The sequence below is a fragment of the Cucurbita moschata genome, unplaced genomic scaffold, assembly GCF_002738365.1.
Source record: "Cucurbita moschata cultivar Rifu unplaced genomic scaffold, Cmos_1.0 Cmo_Scf00003, whole genome shotgun sequence".
NCBI classification, from domain to species: Eukaryota; Viridiplantae; Streptophyta; class Magnoliopsida; order Cucurbitales; family Cucurbitaceae; genus Cucurbita; species Cucurbita moschata.
Window position 1 is genome coordinate 7,178,023 of NW_019268519.1, and position 18,558 is coordinate 7,196,580.

At 35.2% G+C, this 18,558-nt stretch overlaps 1 protein-coding gene across 5 annotated transcripts; it reads right to left on the reverse strand.

Moving 5' to 3' along the window:
- Window positions 1-224: 224 nt before the first annotated feature.
- Window positions 225-15,893, reverse strand: LOC111435204 (putative membrane-bound O-acyltransferase C24H6.01c). Of its 5 annotated transcripts, XR_002709049.1 has the most exons (22): window positions 15,792-15,893; window positions 15,609-15,697; window positions 15,285-15,466; window positions 15,137-15,195; window positions 14,839-15,020; window positions 14,680-14,728; window positions 13,597-13,700; window positions 13,417-13,481; window positions 12,855-12,925; window positions 6,848-6,907; window positions 6,628-6,741; window positions 5,908-6,032; window positions 5,774-5,825; window positions 2,928-2,990; window positions 2,610-2,719; window positions 2,432-2,524; window positions 2,252-2,333; window positions 1,401-1,478; window positions 998-1,073; window positions 814-863; window positions 584-694; window positions 225-326 (listed from the first exon to the last, which is right to left on the reverse strand). XR_002709049.1 is itself a non-coding variant. In XM_023072585.1 (21 exons), exons 3-21 carry the CDS (start codon window positions 15,415-15,417, stop codon window positions 653-655), a joined length of 1,608 nt encoding a protein of 535 aa, XP_022928353.1. In that variant the 5' UTR covers window positions 15,418-15,466; window positions 15,609-15,697; window positions 15,792-15,893; the 3' UTR covers window positions 247-652. The 5 variants fall into 5 exon arrangements, 4 of the variants coding, with proteins under 4 accessions (XP_022928353.1, XP_022928359.1, XP_022928370.1 ...); XM_023072585.1 differs by having other exon boundaries at window positions 247-694; XM_023072591.1 differs by having other exon boundaries at window positions 247-694; window positions 15,285-15,482.
- Window positions 15,894-18,558: the final 2,665 nt, after the last annotated feature.

The window sequence follows — 18,558 nt, forward strand, 5'->3', positions numbered from 1 at the left end:
TATAGAGAAATAATTACGTTCAAAGTAGGTTCAATCCTGTAAAACTCATTGTTCTTACCGATTGTTGGAACTCTACCTTTTTGTCCCATTCAACTCCAACGTTTTTTTTTTCATGGAAGTCGTACGAAATTCTCTCTAGAATAACATAATCAAATTTAGAACCTAACCTTAATGGAGTCTCACAAATCTAAGAAAAAATTGAGGCTAAAGCTCGTAATTCATACTTGTGTTTTTTTTCTCGATTCCTCGAAGTTACGATATTGTGAAACCATGAAATTCCTCAAGTTCGTAAACTCCAAGTTATGGCAACATTTGTACATTATAATCTGCAAAAAAAATTGTAAACTCCCTTGGTGGGAAGACATCTAAAATAGGGACTTGTACTAAGGCACATGACTCCCTAGAAAGTGCCTTTTTTGTATTAATCTTTCATAGAAGCAAGAATGCATATAAGGCCGATCACTAAACGATGTACTTCCTTTCTGCAGAGCTGAATATGGTGGTCAATAAAAGTTTGAAAACAACAATATCATCTCAAGAAGAACATGATTTGCAAATTGATATGCATGACAATGGACCATACGCGTAGACACTATTGTTGATGTTTCAACTTGAACTCTTGTTCTTCAGCCAAAAGAGTTTGTCAAAACACTTATTGCCTCTTCCGTTCAGCATCACGGATGTGAAGCATGAGCTGCAAAAAAGAAAGATCAAGCCAGATAAACCCACAAAAGATTAAACAGAATTCCAGATTACAAATGATATGGTAGATAAACTTAAGTCAAAAGAACGAGCAGGCATATCTATCATTACCTTTGTCCCCACATAAAATGTTACAAACATGCCGCCCAGAACAGGAAGTCCTGTAAAAGTTCGTTCTTAGTACAGTCATTATGGCTTCATAAGATCTTTTCTTTTTTCTATTAGGTAACTAGTTCAGTAGATAAAAGAAAGAAAGAACATATGATTCAACTTATATGGTCTACTAATAATGAACCTTGTTTGTTCAGGAATCTAGATGCCAAAGAATTAATGCTTGATGGTCCAATAACATACCCAACTAGGTTTGCAACCTGCATAAAGAAGATACTATTAGTAGGCCATGTTTTTTATGACATGGGCAAATGCAGTATTCAATGCCCTTAAAGCCCCCCTTAAAGTCCTTTCTTGAGAGAACACACATCTGACTACTCTGTAAAAATACTCTTTGTGATCAATCACTTGGTAACATAACATAAAAAAATGCACATAGAAGCCAATCTAAGCCATGAAAGGCACGTCTTCGACCAGAGGTTAGAGGTTTAAATGCCCCACCCCACTGTTGAACTAAAAATAGGACTACTGTTGAACTAAAAATAGGACTACTGTTGGAACTAAAAATAGGACTGCAGTGGGCATACCATGAGACATGTGATTGTGATGGCTCCAGCAATCGCACTAAGTTCGCGGAAAACAAACTCTGTCACAGCACTCTCAGCCTGATAACATCAGCAATAAGAGTTTGAGGTGCTCAGATATTTTCATTTTGAAGGAAGCAATATTTAAGAGTTTGTAGTAGCGGCAGATTTACTATCCGCTCAGGGGCTCAAAACCCCCACATCTTCCAAAATATATTTATTATTACAAACTAATTTTATTTGTTCTTGATACCAAATATAAATAGAAATGATCAAAAATATTTTTCGAACTTTTAGTCATTTCAAGTGTCAATAAAGAAAAATCAGCAATACTACCAATTAAACATACTTATATCAAAATATATAAAAAAATATCAATATATATCCACAAATTCAAGATTATCTTTATGAGTTTGTACCCAATATAACATTCTTGATTCACCATAGGTTAGTAGAGCTAAATAAAAGTGAGAATGGCCCCAACCAATTCATGTAAAAAGGAAATCTGCACCAGAAAGCTTTTGATTTTGGAGGAAATAACGACGTCTCAAAAGAGTTACATTCCAGGAATTTATGGTTTAATACCATGTCGAGTACACTATATAACATGAAGACTTTTTCTTTATCCGTTTTCCTTTCTCCGTGCTTATGGGTTAGTATATATCTCCGTATCTCATGGCCCACCCACATACGTACTCTTCAATGATTTTTATATTAAAGAAGAGAATACAAACCCAAAACTCCTACATATAGTAAATATGGATTTTTGGCTAAATGAGGAAAAGAACAAAAGAATATTGAGGTTAATCCAGTGATTCACTGTACATGAACTTAAGGAGAAGAAATATCATCACCTTAAACGTACTCACTGCTGACTTGACAACCATTTCAGGAACAAAGAATAAACATGTCAACCATGCCCAACATAGGAGCTTCCTGCATCGATGTAATATTAACCATGCATTGAGTAAGTTGTGCTTCATCTTAAATTACTAAATGGACTATATGAATAATTAAATGAAAGCTCCATATACCATTCTAAATCATGCCAAATTGCAACAAATGTGAATACAATCCACACATTGAACACCTTCCTTTTCGATCCCCCAAGAGGAATGTACATGTACCTAAAACGGCATGACAAGGAACTTTCAAGTCAGATAAAGAACTAGAAGAGTCAAAGAAATCTAGTTTCAAGATCTAAGTTTACACCTGACAATCCATTTATTGTAAGAAGCATGCCAACTTTTCCAGAAGCCTTCCAAGTCGTAGCAATTATTGATACACTTCGGCATATTTTCTGGGGAATCAATGCCATAAATCTACAATAATGCAATAAAGAAATCACTAAAACCCAAAAAAACAGATAAATACGCAAATTTAGTCCCGAGATGGGGAAGATCCCAAGGACAATACAAGCTTAGCCTCAAAGTACATAATATCGTTCTATTATGGAAATACGAAGATATCTGCTGTCCTAACATAAACATCACATCACAGAGTTTCACAAAAGGCACACAAGTCACATACCAGGGACCAGTAGCGGAAGTAACGCCATATGAGCAAAAACTTTAGCCACATGAAATTTAAGACCTTCACACAGAAACAATTCCAAAACATAAGAGTGTTAAATACTCCACTCAATTATTCAAGGAATATAACTTAGAGAAAACGTATCATAGAGTGTAACTCTGGAGCCATTTACACTGGTAACGCAGTTCAATTTTGTATTCATTTCCAACATTGTTTTATTGCATAATTTTCTTACATAAGAAACGAAAAAGTTTCATTATAGAAAAGGACACACGAGAAGTGATATAAGATATCCACTTTGGAAGGAAATTAGAAGAAATCTTATTAGTGGTTGAAAGTAATGCATGAGAACTAATTCCAAAAAACATCCCAAAAGTAACACATCCAAACTATAGCTGTGTGCATATCACGTGACTTGCATGCAATGCACATGGTTTATTCAATTTAATCATACAAGTTTAATATGCATCAAAACATCTTTCTTTAATCACACAAATTTAGAATAACTCTTCATATATTGATTTTGTATTACTTCTTTTTATCAAGCCATAAGCATATTTTGCACATATTTCAGAAGGTTTTTTTACATTGCAAACTCAGTATTAGAAGACTTCAAGAGAAGGGTAGTGGAATCAATATCTTCTTTCTTGAAAAGATGCATTTGTAAGAGAGGATGACTGTATACACTTGTAAGAAAGGATAATTGTATACATTTGTAAGAAAGATGATTGTACTATATCCAAACCTGCTTACAACAAAAAAAAAAAAAAAAAAATGGTGATTATATCAAGTTTCAAGCTACATTTAGGGTAATGGATTTGGGGATCTACAAACTATTAGGGATAAAATCATAAAGTTATTTTAAAATACTTAAGATGCCATGGGTAGCTGTGTAAGGCTTTCTTGAGACAACGAAATAGCCACCAATGAAGTTCACAACGCGGTCCAAGATGAATGAAATACAAGTGTATGGAAAACGACAACCACAAGAGAGTAAACAAACGCAAAGAATCCTAGTACAACAAAAAATAGAAGTTATTAACTTTATAGTTGGCTACTAATGAAATCTGATATTTCATTTCCAATAGTCATCTACCAAAATCATAGAAGTCAGGAAACTGTTGAAAATTTTGTTTTGATTTCTGACAAAGCACAACTAGGAAAGGAAATAACAATCGGGGGGATGTTTTGCGAACTATAATCAGAGAGGTGATTGCTCGCACCTACATGGCTCTCCCACTGAAAGTTACTTTAGCTCCAGGCCATGTTACTCAATTCTATTACAAAATGGCGGCCTAACATAACAAAATGTATTAAAATGGGTGAATTGGGGTTCGAACAACTAGGATGAATTGGGGTTCTACCAAGAAACCATGATTTTGAAGTTTTCATCCTTGGTTACTGGTTGATCTACTAAAATGGAATGAGATGAAATCTCATGAGCTCTTTCCTCTCCATTTATCCATAATAGGATTTCTCTATAGAAGACTTCTTCCAAATGGCCAAATCCAGGTGCAAATTATTACCAATACCAGTGTCAATACCAATGCAAACCTCAATTTCCGATGCAATTCCCAAATTCCAGCTGCAAATTCTTGGCAATGCAAATTTTTCCATACAAATTCCTAGATCTTCATCATCTACCTTCATAACCTTTATCATCCTCCATATCCACCAAAATTTGCCCGAAAACACATACCAAATAATTGGTGAAATAAACAACGGAACACCGCCGGCAAACACACACCACAGCACACTGCCTACAACACAAAAAGAAAGATCCATTCACTTTTTCCTAACCCACCGTGGAAATCATACAACCCAAAAAAGGTTTCTTTAGCCAACTAAATAATCAAACTCCACGCATAAACAGGTTTCTTCAGCCAACGCAAAGATCAAACTCCAGGTAAAACACCATAGCCCATGCAAATCAAATGCGTGGCTACAAATTCAAAATCAAAGACCACCGACTAGACAACTACCCACAGTGTATGAAAGTCGGAACACCCAAACACTAATGCTAGAAATTTCTTTTAGGGCTTGGATACCAAGTTAAACATAGGGAGAGAGAATAGAGACACCTATGGCTTAAATTGCATTAATTGAATTATATAATCAAAATACAAACCTAAAAGACCTATTTAGTAATCAAGAGTAAATCTAATAACACAATCTAAACCAAATAACGTAATCCGAAACAAACCTAATTCAAATTGCAAATCTAAACTAAATCTAATTTGAATGATATAATCTAACAGCAGCCACTCTTTAGAGTGTGTATAGGTATATTAGGCAATGCCTTGAGAGGCAATTTGACAAGTTAGCTAAGTTCATGATCCATGCCTCACCCAGGACCGAGGTACTTTTGCTTTGTTCAAAACAGTGACGACAGCCAATTCTACAACAGCGGAATATCCATAGGCTACAAACCATTATCATAATGTTGATCAGCTTCTAGGACTACAACATTCACATAGCCATATATCACTTGTTGCAACGCAAAGTAAAAGGAAACAATGAAATGAGTAATGAAGTCAAAATCATATTTCCACAAAAAAAAAAAAAAAAAAAAAAAAAAAAAAAAAAAAAAAAAAACAAAAAAAACAAAAATAATATAGGTTGTTACTCGTGGTTTATTATTTGACATACGTACTCACTATCATCCAATTAGAGTTTAACAAATTAGTGATAATCTAATCTTTATAACATCTCAGATGTAACTCATAAAAGATCCATCATACATACTTCCTAGCGTGTATAGTGTTAATTGCTACTGAATTTACAAATAAGAAATGCAAGCTGTAGAGTTTCCATTAAGATAATCATTTGAATTGTGATCTTACCCCATATCCGATGATGAACACGTCCAGTGGTGATAACTGTTTCCACAAACCACTAAAAAGGAAGTTAAATCAAGTTACTACAATGTGCAAATAGAAAAAGGAGCTCCAAACACCTCTGTTTGTACATAATTCACCTGATAGCTAAGGCATTGTAACGAAATAGATGCGTCATTACTTCCATTAGGAAAAAGCAGAATGTCCAACGTAAACCATACCAAGCCAAGTCTCTAAGTTTATAGTTATTCTGAGGCACGTCTAGCTACAAGAAAATAATGAGTTTCAGTCGATTGAATAATAATTAATAAACAACAATAAGTTCATGAAGTTGGACACTCTTACAGTAAAAACAATTCTTTTTTTTTTTATTTTTAATAATAAGAAACGGGAGCAAGCTTTCAATAGAAAAAACTGGGAAGTTAATGGGATCCCCACCCGATTAAAAGTATCCAAAATTCTTTAGACGTGACAATCCAAACAGACAAAAAGAAAACAACATCATCCCAAAGAAAAGTAAAAACAACTCTTGATATTCCTTTTTTTTTAATAGGAAACAATTTCATTGATTAAATGAAATGCTACAAAAGGTAGAACCCCATCCGAACAATTATTGATATTCTAAAAGCCATACTAGAGTTTGAAGAAGAAACCTATTTGTTTAACCCTGGAGTAACAGTGGCCAAGGCAACAATCAGCAGAGAAGGCAATAAATTTACTGCCATCGTAGAGCATCTCAGAGTGGAAATTAAGAAATAAAAAAATAAAAGAAACGAACCAGAACCACAACCAGAACCAGAATTGCAAATGGGAGGAGAAGGTTAAAATAAAATCAGAAGTATTCAAACAAGAAGGCAGACCTGCGAGGCAAATGCATTAAAGCTCACAATTGGCCCAGCAAGATAAAGAGGCGCATAGACCAAGTAGCAGAGGTACAAGGTAAATGTAAATTTGTCATCTTGGACACCTCTCTCCTGGGTAAAATAAAGTATTTGCAAGTATCAGACAAAGCCCACATTCATTTTAAGGATTCAGTAAGATATAAAGCTATATTTCAATCCTTAGTAAGCATCAAATAACCTGTAAAAGTTGGTAGCAAGTTCTTCCTGATTTACAAACTTGACAACGTTGACTATGCTTCTGCAATCACATGAATCTACACAATTAGAAAAAGTTCTCTTTTCTTGGCCAATAAATTCATTTTCTTTAAGAAGAGCAAAAGGCATAATAAACATAATCGACCCTTTGTAGAAAATTCAAATCAGATACCATCACTTATTTGGTTATTTTTAAGAATGATAAGATCAACTACTAAAAAGAACACATAATCAAAAGAGGAGATATGATGAGAAATTGAACAAAAAGTCCAGAAAATAACTTCATCCACTACAATCTTGCAAAAGAAGAAACTAAATCTAGCGTACACATAGCATATTCACTTTCGTGCAAACAGAAGATAATCAAACTTATCCTTCAAAATTTCTCATGTTTTTCCTCAATCATAAATTTTAAAACAATGAAGAAAATGCACAATCCAAAAAATAATATTCATCATCCAAAGAACCTACCTTGAAATAGCCTGCTGAAAGTAAATAACAATTTAACATTTTCTTTCATAAGAAACCACGCTTTAATTGAAAAGAAAGGAAAGAATACAAAAGAATCATGGGCATACGAAAAAACAGCCCACACCCGAGGAGCCAAACCATACAAAAAAGGGCGTGAAACCTCCCTCTCACAGACCACAATATGATTCCACACTAACCCATCCACAGGGGGGAGGGGCATAAAGATTAGAGAGGAAAAAAAATCTCCTCAATCTCTCCACTTTCCCCTAACGCCTCTCTATTGTCCTTTTTCAAGAAGTCAGTCCCATTTTTATTCCGTCTCTCTAACCCAATTATGGAAAAAATAAGACTTCTCATCTCCATCCTTAGCCCACTTCACTTTTGATTTATGTCTCAGGCTTGTATCCTCCCTTTTAATAATGGTCTGGGACAACAACATATTCTCAAATCTAAATGAGCATGAACCCCACATAAGGCTACCAAAACTGAGGCCAACAGGCCAATGATCAGAAGTAAGCCTTAGCCCAATGCCGGGAAGAACTCCATCCAAGCCCTAGAAAAGAGAAACCTACCTAACCTACACTTAACCATTCCATCCCTCAAACTAGACCAAGTAAGCTTGTCATTCGCCAATGAGGGATCTATGAGGTCACAATCCTCAATGAGTCTGAAAATGTTCCATGGGACTAGTTCCTCGACCCCACTAGACATCCTCGAAAGGTATCTAACCACATTGAAGTCCCCTGCCAAAAACAACAACCCTCACATAACCCAAAAAGGCCACCAAACTCCTCCTGTAACTCCTTCCTTTCCTTCGTGGAGGGAACCCACCCTCATATTGGGAAACTCAAAAGCCACTAAAATAGTGAACAAACCCCAAACCGCTTCAGGACTTTCAACGCTTGACCATCCCATAGAACCAAATTCTCATTGATGCCCTTACACACTCCAACCCCACCCACTCCACAAACAGTCTCCCACAACAACACTCCTAGACCAACCTCTTTTATCCACCTACCCCCAAGCCCTTTAACATTCCAAGACAAAAATTCCATCAAGAACCTTTAGCATCCCCAATGCCCAACGCCTTGATTCTTTCACAGTTAACCCCACACTCAAGATTCTCTCTCTCTTTCTATTTTTCTTTTTCTTACCTCAACCCCTCAGTTGCTCTTTCCGAATTATCGTAATAGGTTGGGCCTCCACTATGGACACAATGTGCATACCCACATTATGCAAAAGAGAAATCAATCGAACCACGCTCTCCTTAACATCTCCCGAAACAAGCACCCCAAAGCAATAAAGTTGGGGCTTGAATTACCCAGTAATAATCCATTGACTCCCAAAGGACCCCTACACAAAACTCAGCACCCGATGATATAAAAGAAGGAACATTGTCCAACCATCAACCCCTTGTAAGGCTCACAAAGGTGATAGACAAGTTTCCACCCTAGAAAATTACAAAAAGGACATGACAGAATGGAAAAGACAAACCCATCCCTGAAATAGTTGGATTAACGAAAGCAAGGACAAATTTGAAAAGAAAGGAATTGGGTAAGAAGAATAAATTTCCCCCTTGCTTTGCTTCAATTGAGAAGGAACAAAATTTGCAGAAGGAGGGCATGCTTGGCCATTTAACCCGAGCGTGTCTCACCGACATTGGTATTAGCCACTACTTCTGAAGACTCAAACCACTCTACATCCTCATCCATCCTCAATTTGTCACTAACACCTCCTCAACTTGAACCAACCCAACAGCCTTATTTCCCCAACAACCCTCTTCTTCCTCAAAGAAGGAAGCTAAGTCACCCTTTTTCGTCACTACTCATTATGATGAAGAGAGAAAAGACTCATCTTAGTAACTCACTCAACTAACAGATCAAGAGTGTAATAAATGAAATTAGGTCCTGAAGTCTCCAAATCTAGAGTCAACCTGAGAGCTCCAAATCCTTTCTTCCTCATGATCCACCTTTAGCAATACCACATCTCCAGATAAAACCTCCCCACATGTCCCAATTGAGCCAACCAAAGTGCTAGGCCCACCACACCTCTTCAAGTTGGCTTACTTGAACACCAACGGTCTTCCTTCCCCCATGATATACAAGGCCCAAGGCCCCACATTCACTACACACTTGTTGATGGACCTGTTGTCAATTGTCGTAAGTTTGGATTTGATTTGGTTAGGTTATTTGGATTAGATTTGATTGGGTTATTTGGATTAGATTTAGTCTCAGTCGGAGATTTGATTCTATAATGCTATATAATGAGAGAGTTCTCCCTCCATTCTAAATATCCATTCCTAACAAGTGGGTGGAGATGGGAGAGTTTTGGGTGTCACATCGTATTTGTTGAGTGACATATTGGTGAGAGACTTTGTAGTGTGATAGTGAGGTATTCACTTGTAACACTTGGTTTATTAGTGATTGGTTGCGATCCATGGATGTGGGGAAACTTCTTCTCTCCGAACCACGTAAATATCTTGGTGTCTCTTTGTGTAATTCGGTTCATTGGTGTTGTGAGTACATTAGTTCCGCTTCCGGCGCCTCCATTCTAAATATCCATTCCTAACAAGTGGGTGGAGATGGGAGAGTTTTGGGTGTCACATCGTATTTGTTGAGTGACATATTGGTGAGAGACTTTGTAGTGTGATAGTGAGGTATTCACTTGTAACACTTGGTTTATTAGTGATTGGTTGCGATCCGTGGATGTAGGGGAACTTCTTCTCTCCGAACCACGTAAATATCTTGGTGTCTCTTTGTGTAATTCGGTTCATTGGTGTTGTGAGTACATTAGTTCCGCTTCCGGCGCACAACAGGACCCTCTCCCAAAACCTAAAAAGGTCTACTACCAAATTAACACAGAAGCACCACACATTAACGTTCTCCCCAAACTGCAAGCTCAATCCCCTTTCAACTTCCACCATCACGCTATCACTATTTGTGCCAATGTGGAGAACAACTTAGGAAGACTTGTTGTCAAAACCCTACTCTCTATATTGAAAGCACACCTCTTTAGTACGAAAGATTCTTAACGCCGCTTTAAATGAGCACCACCCACCTTTGTCTTTACAACCCAACAAAAAGACGAAGGCCCTTCTTCCTTTAAATGATTCGCATGCCAACATCAACAAACGTTTCATGGCAGCTTCCTGCTAATAGTGCTAATAGGTTTTATATTAGGGATGTATCTGCTCGATTTTGATATGAACCAAAATTGAACCACAATATATTGTAATATAAAAGATAAGAGAACTATAAGATAACCCAAGTAATTTCAGCTACTGGGACCCTCCCTATCGTGAAACAACTCAATGTCTAAACCTTTGCCATCAAATGGGCTTCAACAACTTCATTTATATCCAACCCATTTAAAGATGATTGGCCGACGTGGTTAGTGTTGGTCTTACTTTCACATCCATTTTATCCATTGTCATATGGAACCCTCCGTATCATCTATCGCCTCTACTTGATTCTTGCCCCAACGTGTCCTCTGACTTACCATCTCATCCATAGAAGCCATAATTGGTGATCTCTTGTTGGACACACCTTTCTAGAAATTTTTTGTTGCCGACGAGTCTCCTGAGCCATCCCAGCTCATTCATCTCGAACTGCTTTCAAGTTCCTCTGTGCATGTTTTTGAATGCCAGTACATAATCGATCAGCCTCCCCAATACTTCATCAGCATTTTCCATCAGCCATATTTTTTTTGTTTGTCCTATGTCTTCTCTCCTTCGCATATGTACGACCTCATTCTTCCTAAAACAATTTTGATCATTTTTTTTCATTGATTTCTTCTTCTCTCTATCTTTGTTCCTCCTTTAAGGGTTCTAATGATTCTTTATTCTTTAGTAACCTTCTCAGAAATTTTTTCTTAGCCAGTCTAGTCCTTCTTTTGATTGCTGCAATCTCCTCTTTATGTTCTCCAAAACTAAGTGCCATCGTATTCCATATAGATCGGAACCTCAAGTTCATTTGTTCATCCAATTGATTCTTCATTTGGTCCATTCCTTTGTGTAAAAGCTTCAACATTGCTTCATTTAATTTTGCACTCAATTCTTCTAACTCCAAGTCAGAACTGAACTACTTCGATATCAATTGATATGACCCAGAACAAAACCACAATATATTACAATATAAAAGATAAGAACTACAAGATAACCCAGTAATATGAGGTATTGGGACCCTCCCTATCTTGAGGACACAAAAGGTTAAGACCAAAGAAATTAATGTTTAGATTACTCATTTCCCACTCCCTCCATTTATAACCAAATACCAAAACTAACTCCCTAATATTTACTAATACACCCTTATAATACTCCTAATTCACTTCTAATGGCATTCCTGTCAAATTTCCACCACTCTCCCAATGGCATGTAGAAAATCAAGTAGAAACATCCAAAGGGCACAATCATATATGAAGGAAGGTGTTCCCCCAAGTCAACTTAGAGGAGGAGACTTGAGCCTTATAAAAATTCCAAATGCTAAGTCCAACGCAATCCATAACTCCAAAACCTCAATACATTATACAACGTTGCTCCTAATAGTATTGATTACAAAATGTTGCTTGCTATACTCCTTTATTTACCCCCATCAATACGATTACTAGGCATATCCATAACTAGGATAAACAAAAAAATGAGAAGTATATCACAATTAAACTCCCTCTAGAATCGAAGATTATCTACCACTGATCTTCATACCCTAGAACACCCGTTCAATTTGAAATAAACCATAAAAATGGGTTAGATGGAAGATTGCCTAAACCAAAGATCATGATCCATGAAAATAAAGGTGTGTTGGTTAGTGATTTGAATAAGGAATTCAATGAAAAACAAAGTTGTATTTCACGTTTCCAATATTTTCAAATGTGTTTGACAAAAGAGTTAGAAACAGGGTCTCAAATTAAAAATTTGTTTAAAATATGTTTGGTAATATATTTTTAAACAATAAAAGTATTTGGTTGAATCCATTATTTATAAATTGTAATATATTTTATATACCCTCCAAACTAATCTAACTATAAAAGGAATCCCAAAGGAACTAAAACTCCCAAGTAGGTGGTGACCAAGTAGACACAATCATGACTTCGCTTTAATGAATGACATGACATTCCTAAGTATGAATGGAATGATATAATAAATAAACTACGGGAAAGAATAACATACCCACACTGTAACTATGACCTAGAATGGAAAATTGATGATGCCTAAACTGAACTGATATTTCGCGAAGAAAAGTTGCAGATGCGTTGAAGATGATTTGTGTTGTCATCTTCTACATTTTCCTCTCCATGAGTGAGAAATGAGAAACATTGTACAAGAACATGGAGCTCTCATTTCTTACCTTAAGATGTGTCTACGTGTTCTGAGCCCGTAAAATTAGTAGTTAAAAAAATATATAGATGATAGTTGATTTCGGTAATAATAACAAAGCAACATCGTTCATAGACAACAAACTACAATGATAAATGAAGTATACAAAAAGGTTAATTCCCATTAACAAGAATGAATGCAAATATACCTTCTGATCAAAATGAGAATGGTCATGTGCCCAGTGGTAGTCATATCCAAAGCTTATCATGCGCAAGACAACTGTTGGAACCAAATAAAAAAAAAAACATAAAAAACAGATGAATATTCATTTCCATAGTTTGCTACACAAAGAAAAAATTTCTTGAACAAATCAAAAGAGAATGAACAATTCTATAGATCTTTGCTGTGACTAAACATTTATTTTTCCAATTTTATAACAAGAAAGATTGGCCACTCAAAATCAACCAATGATTTTCCATATCTCTAACTTATCTAATTACTTCATGATTGATCATGGACACTTCAATACAGACATCAAGTGATCATCTTAGAATCCAAGAGACATGCTATATTTCATATCATACCAAAACCTGATCATGTGCACAAATATTACCAGTTCCCAAATAGAGTAGAGGTAACTCTTAACTGAAAATCCACAATCATGTGACATTTATGAGGTCAAGTTTACAAAATAAATGATTTCCATGTACCAACCAGGATGGAACCACAGATATAGGTCCATAACCAGAGACTAAAGGATAAGAAATTACCAAAGTTAAAGCAAATGTGCCACCTAAATGTTCCTCGAAAGTTGTCCATGTATGACCACCGTAGTCTATGCATGATAAGAGAAAACAAAATGTAAGAAAGTAGTAGTACGCACATTTTAGAAAACAACTTATTCAACAACTCATTGAAATGTGCTTCATATTATAAATAACAGAACTCACCCAATTGCAGAGAACGAATAACCTTCAAATACACGATTACTAAGAAGGAAAAATAAGTTGAAAGTCCAGAGTAGATATAAAAAGAACTTTGTTCGAGCAAAAACCTGCATGAAGTTCAACCAAGGATAATAGGCAAAGATCACTATCACATCCATGAAATCACCTATGACAAACATAACTATTACCAATCATGAAGAGGAAGTCTACAAAATAGCAAAAGTGGCTTTTATAGAGAAAATAAATCAATATGATACAAAAGGTACTGACATGCATGACAAACAACAAAAAAAAAAACTCATTTAGTTGTTTCGTTAGAACATTATTCCTCAAATATACTACTTAATAAGCATACTCATTCTTTAAAATAATAATATTAATAAAAGAAGCACGTGGCCAATCAACAACCTCTGTTCTCTAATGTAGATCCATGTAATAGCTTATAACAAAGCCTCTTCAAAGTGAAGCATTCTTTACATCTAAATTAGTAAGCAAGCAATTATGAAGGGATATTACATAGCATGACAAAATAGTGATAAGATAGTGGAGATCAATTCAAATCCTCCATCGCATAATGATTCTCAGCTGTCTGATTTTATAATTTAGAAAAAGAGTCAACCATTTCATTTTCTTTTTCACATTCTGTGGTGAGAACTAACCATCTTCAGTCTCTAAAGAGGATATACAACTCCTACTTTTTCTTTGAGAACCCCAACTATGGAAGAAGCATGAGTTTTCATCCTCTTCTTTTAACCACTAAAGCTCCGACTTCTGACTCAAACTAGGCAAAAGAGATTAAGCAACAGCTTTTTCTCCCAATGCCTTTTAAAGTTGAAAAAGAGACATTACAAAGTAATAAAAACCATATCATAGTTCATAGCTATCGATCAATATCATAACTTAAACCTAACCAAATCAGCTCACCGAGCATAATTACATCATAACGTATTCAGTGAATCATTATGCACCTACATGCTAAATAATCACATTAACAACATCTTGTTGCAAGTTGCAACATTATTCGAAATGAATCTAAAAGAATTGCATGTGTAACGAGCGATCACATATATAAGGAGCAGCATGAACCTTAACAAGAAGAAAATTGAGCGAGGCAATTGAGATGATGAATATGATACTGCATAAAGAAGGAAGAAACATGTAGGTATATGTGGTCAGTATTGTCAAAGAAAAAAAGCTTGATGCACAAACAGTATCATCAAGATTGTCTCTGACTTGAGGACATACCAAGCTTGATGGAGGTAGAAAAGGTAAGTGAAAGAAAGTATAAGCCAGACAATTGACATTCCCTTAGCCCTTAGAAGAAACACGGATCTCAAAGTATTTGCCACCAAAGCGTAAACTAGGAAAACAGTGGTTAGAATGGGCAGATTTCCTCGAAAATTTCTCCACTGGGCATCTGATAAATCCTACAGAGAAAATTTTAAAACAACACAAGGCTTCACTTCTTCCAGGGTTATACACACCTAATTAAACAAACACAAAAACAACAACAAAGCGATAGAAAAGGAAAGAAAATGCACACGTTTAGACGAGGAGGAAAGATCCAACCAGAACGCAAGCCATAGAGTTTGACATGGTGATCTGTTGCTCAAAAAAATGCATGGCATAATTCAATGAAATTTAGCAGAACAAGGAAGAATATGAAATTCTAAAACAGAACAAAGGAGTACCTCGTGAAAGATGAAGGGAACGACGGATGATAAAGAAGTAAAAAGATAACGCATAGAGAATCAGAAATCCCAGCTCTCGTCTCCTCCAACTACTCCCTATTTTGTTAGTGTTGCGTTGAGTCATGTTGTTCATTTCAGAACCACAAACCAAAGCCAGATAATGCAGCAGTCCTGCAGCTCCCCTAAATCAAATGCAAACTATTGCTTTTCTTAACCACCATACGAAAAGACAACACCCAATTAATAAACTACGGAAAAGGGAAGATCTGTTCATAGACACTCATATTTAACCAATAATTGAAAAAGGAGGTGCGTCTCCAATACCTTCAGGAGTTAGAAACTACAGCTACATGCGCAGGGAGCGTCTGAATCATTGAGACTGCCTTCTTCCTGCAAATGCAGGATTCTGCCGCCTGAATCGGAGTAAAGCACCCAAATTAGCCAAATTTTGGGAGAAGAATGACAGATTGAAATGATAAAATTGAGAAAAGCAGAAGCAAATCATACCTAGGAGAAGAAAAGATTGGACGTCAGGTGAATTCTCTGATACTCGAAATCAAGATTGCTCCTCCTTACGACAGTCAAACAGTTCTTTTCTTTTTTAAAAAAAATAAATTTAAATTTGTGTGTATGATTTTAAAATTTCGCTATTTTGTTTAATAATTTTTTTTTTAATTCTGTATCCAAAGATTTTAAAAATAAAGAAATAAATTTTTATTACCTATAAATTTTTATTGTATCTAATAATTGGTCTATTATTTAACCATTTTTAAAACTAATATAGTTGTTAGTAAAAAAAAATGGAAGGTTTAAAGTTGAGTTGAAATGCAAAATTAAATTTTATATTTAATTGAATTTTTAAATTATTAGAATCAAAATTAAAATTTTAATAATTTATGAAATAAAAAAATGACAAAATTATAATAAAACACTTCAAAATTATGTACTTTTATATATATATATATATATATATATATATATATATATATATATATATATATATATAATAAACTATTTCCATTGAAAATTTAGAAAGAAAAAAAATTATGAAAATCATAGATGAAAATGGTTTGAAATATCCCATAAATTGTTAATTATATATGAATTAGACTCGAAGACCGTATTTAGATAAATGTTGATGAAAATTTGTGATATAATTATATATAATTGATTATTTTTGTGTCACAATATTTCAAAGAGTGGATTAGCTCGAGGAGTTGGTCCTAGAAGTCCTAGAAACAAGAGACGAGTTTTAAGTTGTCTAGACGACCCTAAGAACCTAGTAGACCTCTATGGCATCCAAGAATGATAAAGGTAGCCTTCAAGGTGTTATAGCGTGTACGATGCCCACAAATCTTCCACTTTTCTTTCCACTATGGTACCAATGCCGACAGTTCAGATGGATTACCCTACACAGCATATTCGTCCTGAAAGGGGATGTAGGATTACACGGGTAGTCTTAGTAGGTGGAGAATACAAGGTGGCCGCTCCTCTGACCTTGAGTGACTAGATGGTCATGTGGGCAAGGTTCACCAACTAACCTCACATGGATGACAAGAGCAGGCTAGCACACCACCATATTGTCCCCACTAGAGAGAGTTTTATGAGGTAGCACCTCAACCAAGGACACCGGTTACACATTGCTTAGCCAAAGTAAGCTACGTAAGTCTAAGAAAAAAAAGTAGTTCACTCAGAGATGGGGTTTGTTGCTCGGCCAGTCAGCGATGCCAAAGAAGGTGAACCACCTCCTTTGGACCTAGTGTGGGTTCGTGAGCAGCTAAAATACAACTCAAAACTTTGAGGCACCCCAGATGCTTGGTAATTATAGACGCTAGGCCCGAACTTCCTAGAGTCTAGTAATACCTATTGGGTCAAGGATACGATGAGAATTTACAAGTAAATTGCTTACTGGGTATATTTATATACCCACCCATTTCCCTTTTCTTTTTTTAGGTGTTCATAGACTGTCGGTCGAGGTGGAGGAGTATTTGGGTCGTGACATGAAACCTTGTTAGGACATTGAAGCTATATTCCTTGGACCCCTAGAACCATTCTCGGGTCTCTTAAATTTTTTTTTCTTTAAATTTACATGGGCACCTTAAGCTTACTCAAGTTCTTATGAAAAAAAAAGAGTGATTTTCATCTTGTGAAACGTATGATCTCAGCTTCATATTTTATTGAGTCCCTAAAAGATCAATTTATTGAATCAGCTACATATGCCATTCTCCCTCATGCAAGCAAAAAACGAGCCATCACCGACATAAACTTATAATTTATGATGAAGATCGAGTCACATGAGATCATCATATAAAAAGCTAATTGTCTCAATTAACAAATTTAAATAAAAATTTTCATAATTCAATTTTATACAAACCCATTGTGCAAGATACCACAACTGGCATATCTCCACATGAATAATTTGGATATAATGTATTATAACAATTACAAAGTGGATCGTATCAATTGTGTTACCATGATAAGATACCCAACCTTATCTATATACATTTATGGAACATAATCTTATTGTACGATGGAACTTATTCAAAATTATACTAATATCCTTGAATCTTTCAACAAAATTATATTACAAATTAAAAAAAAAATCAAAATTATTATTAATTATTAAATGATAAATCATTAATGGCAAGAATTATAGCATAAATCTTAACAAGTTGGGGTTCAACTTTAGAAATATTTACAATGTCCTTAACATATTTAAAACAAATTAAAAAATAACTGACCTATTGGATATAAATTTAATTTTATATCGAACTCTAAACTTTCAATTTTGTGTTTAATACATCTGTAATTTTTTTTCTTTTAAAAAAAAATTTATATAAAATCTAAACTTTCAATTTTGTGTTTAATATATCGGTAAACTTTTATTTGAACAAAAATGTTGAATTGGACACTACACAAACGTATAACTCCCCAAGAATTTCAATTGCGCTTATATTCATCACGGTAGGAATTGGGTTCAAGCTTTCTCCAGCCCCTTCTTATCAACGGACTCCTGACGTATACGAAGGAGTGCAGTTCGTTCGATAAATTCCTACCTCTCTATCGATCTCTAAGATGTTTAGATTTTTCAAAACTTCATGGACATGCAGAAGAGAAACTATCCCCACTCGGACCAAGACATAATTTTATACTACCGTGGAGAGAGAGAGGAGTTATACTTTTTTATTTTTTATTACAGTATTATTTTAGTTTTTGGTATAAGATGTAGATGTGATAATGACAATGAATTTAGAGAAACTAAGGAATAATAATA

What these genes read in the sequence shown, in the direction of transcription:
- LOC111435204 (XM_023072585.1), bottom strand. Translation starts at nt 15,417, where the DNA reads ATGAACAACATGACTCAACGCAACACTAACAAAATAGGGAGTAGTTGG. An exon ending in ATTTGGCATGATTTAGAATG is followed by an intron (nt 2,334 to 2,431) that starts GTATATGGAGCT and finishes ACATCGATGCAG; the next exon opens with GAAGCTCCTATGTTGGGCAT. An exon ending in CATTTTATGTGGGGACAAAG is followed by an intron (nt 695 to 813) that starts GTAATGATAGAT and finishes TCTTTTTTGCAG; the next exon opens with CTCATGCTTCACATCCGTGA.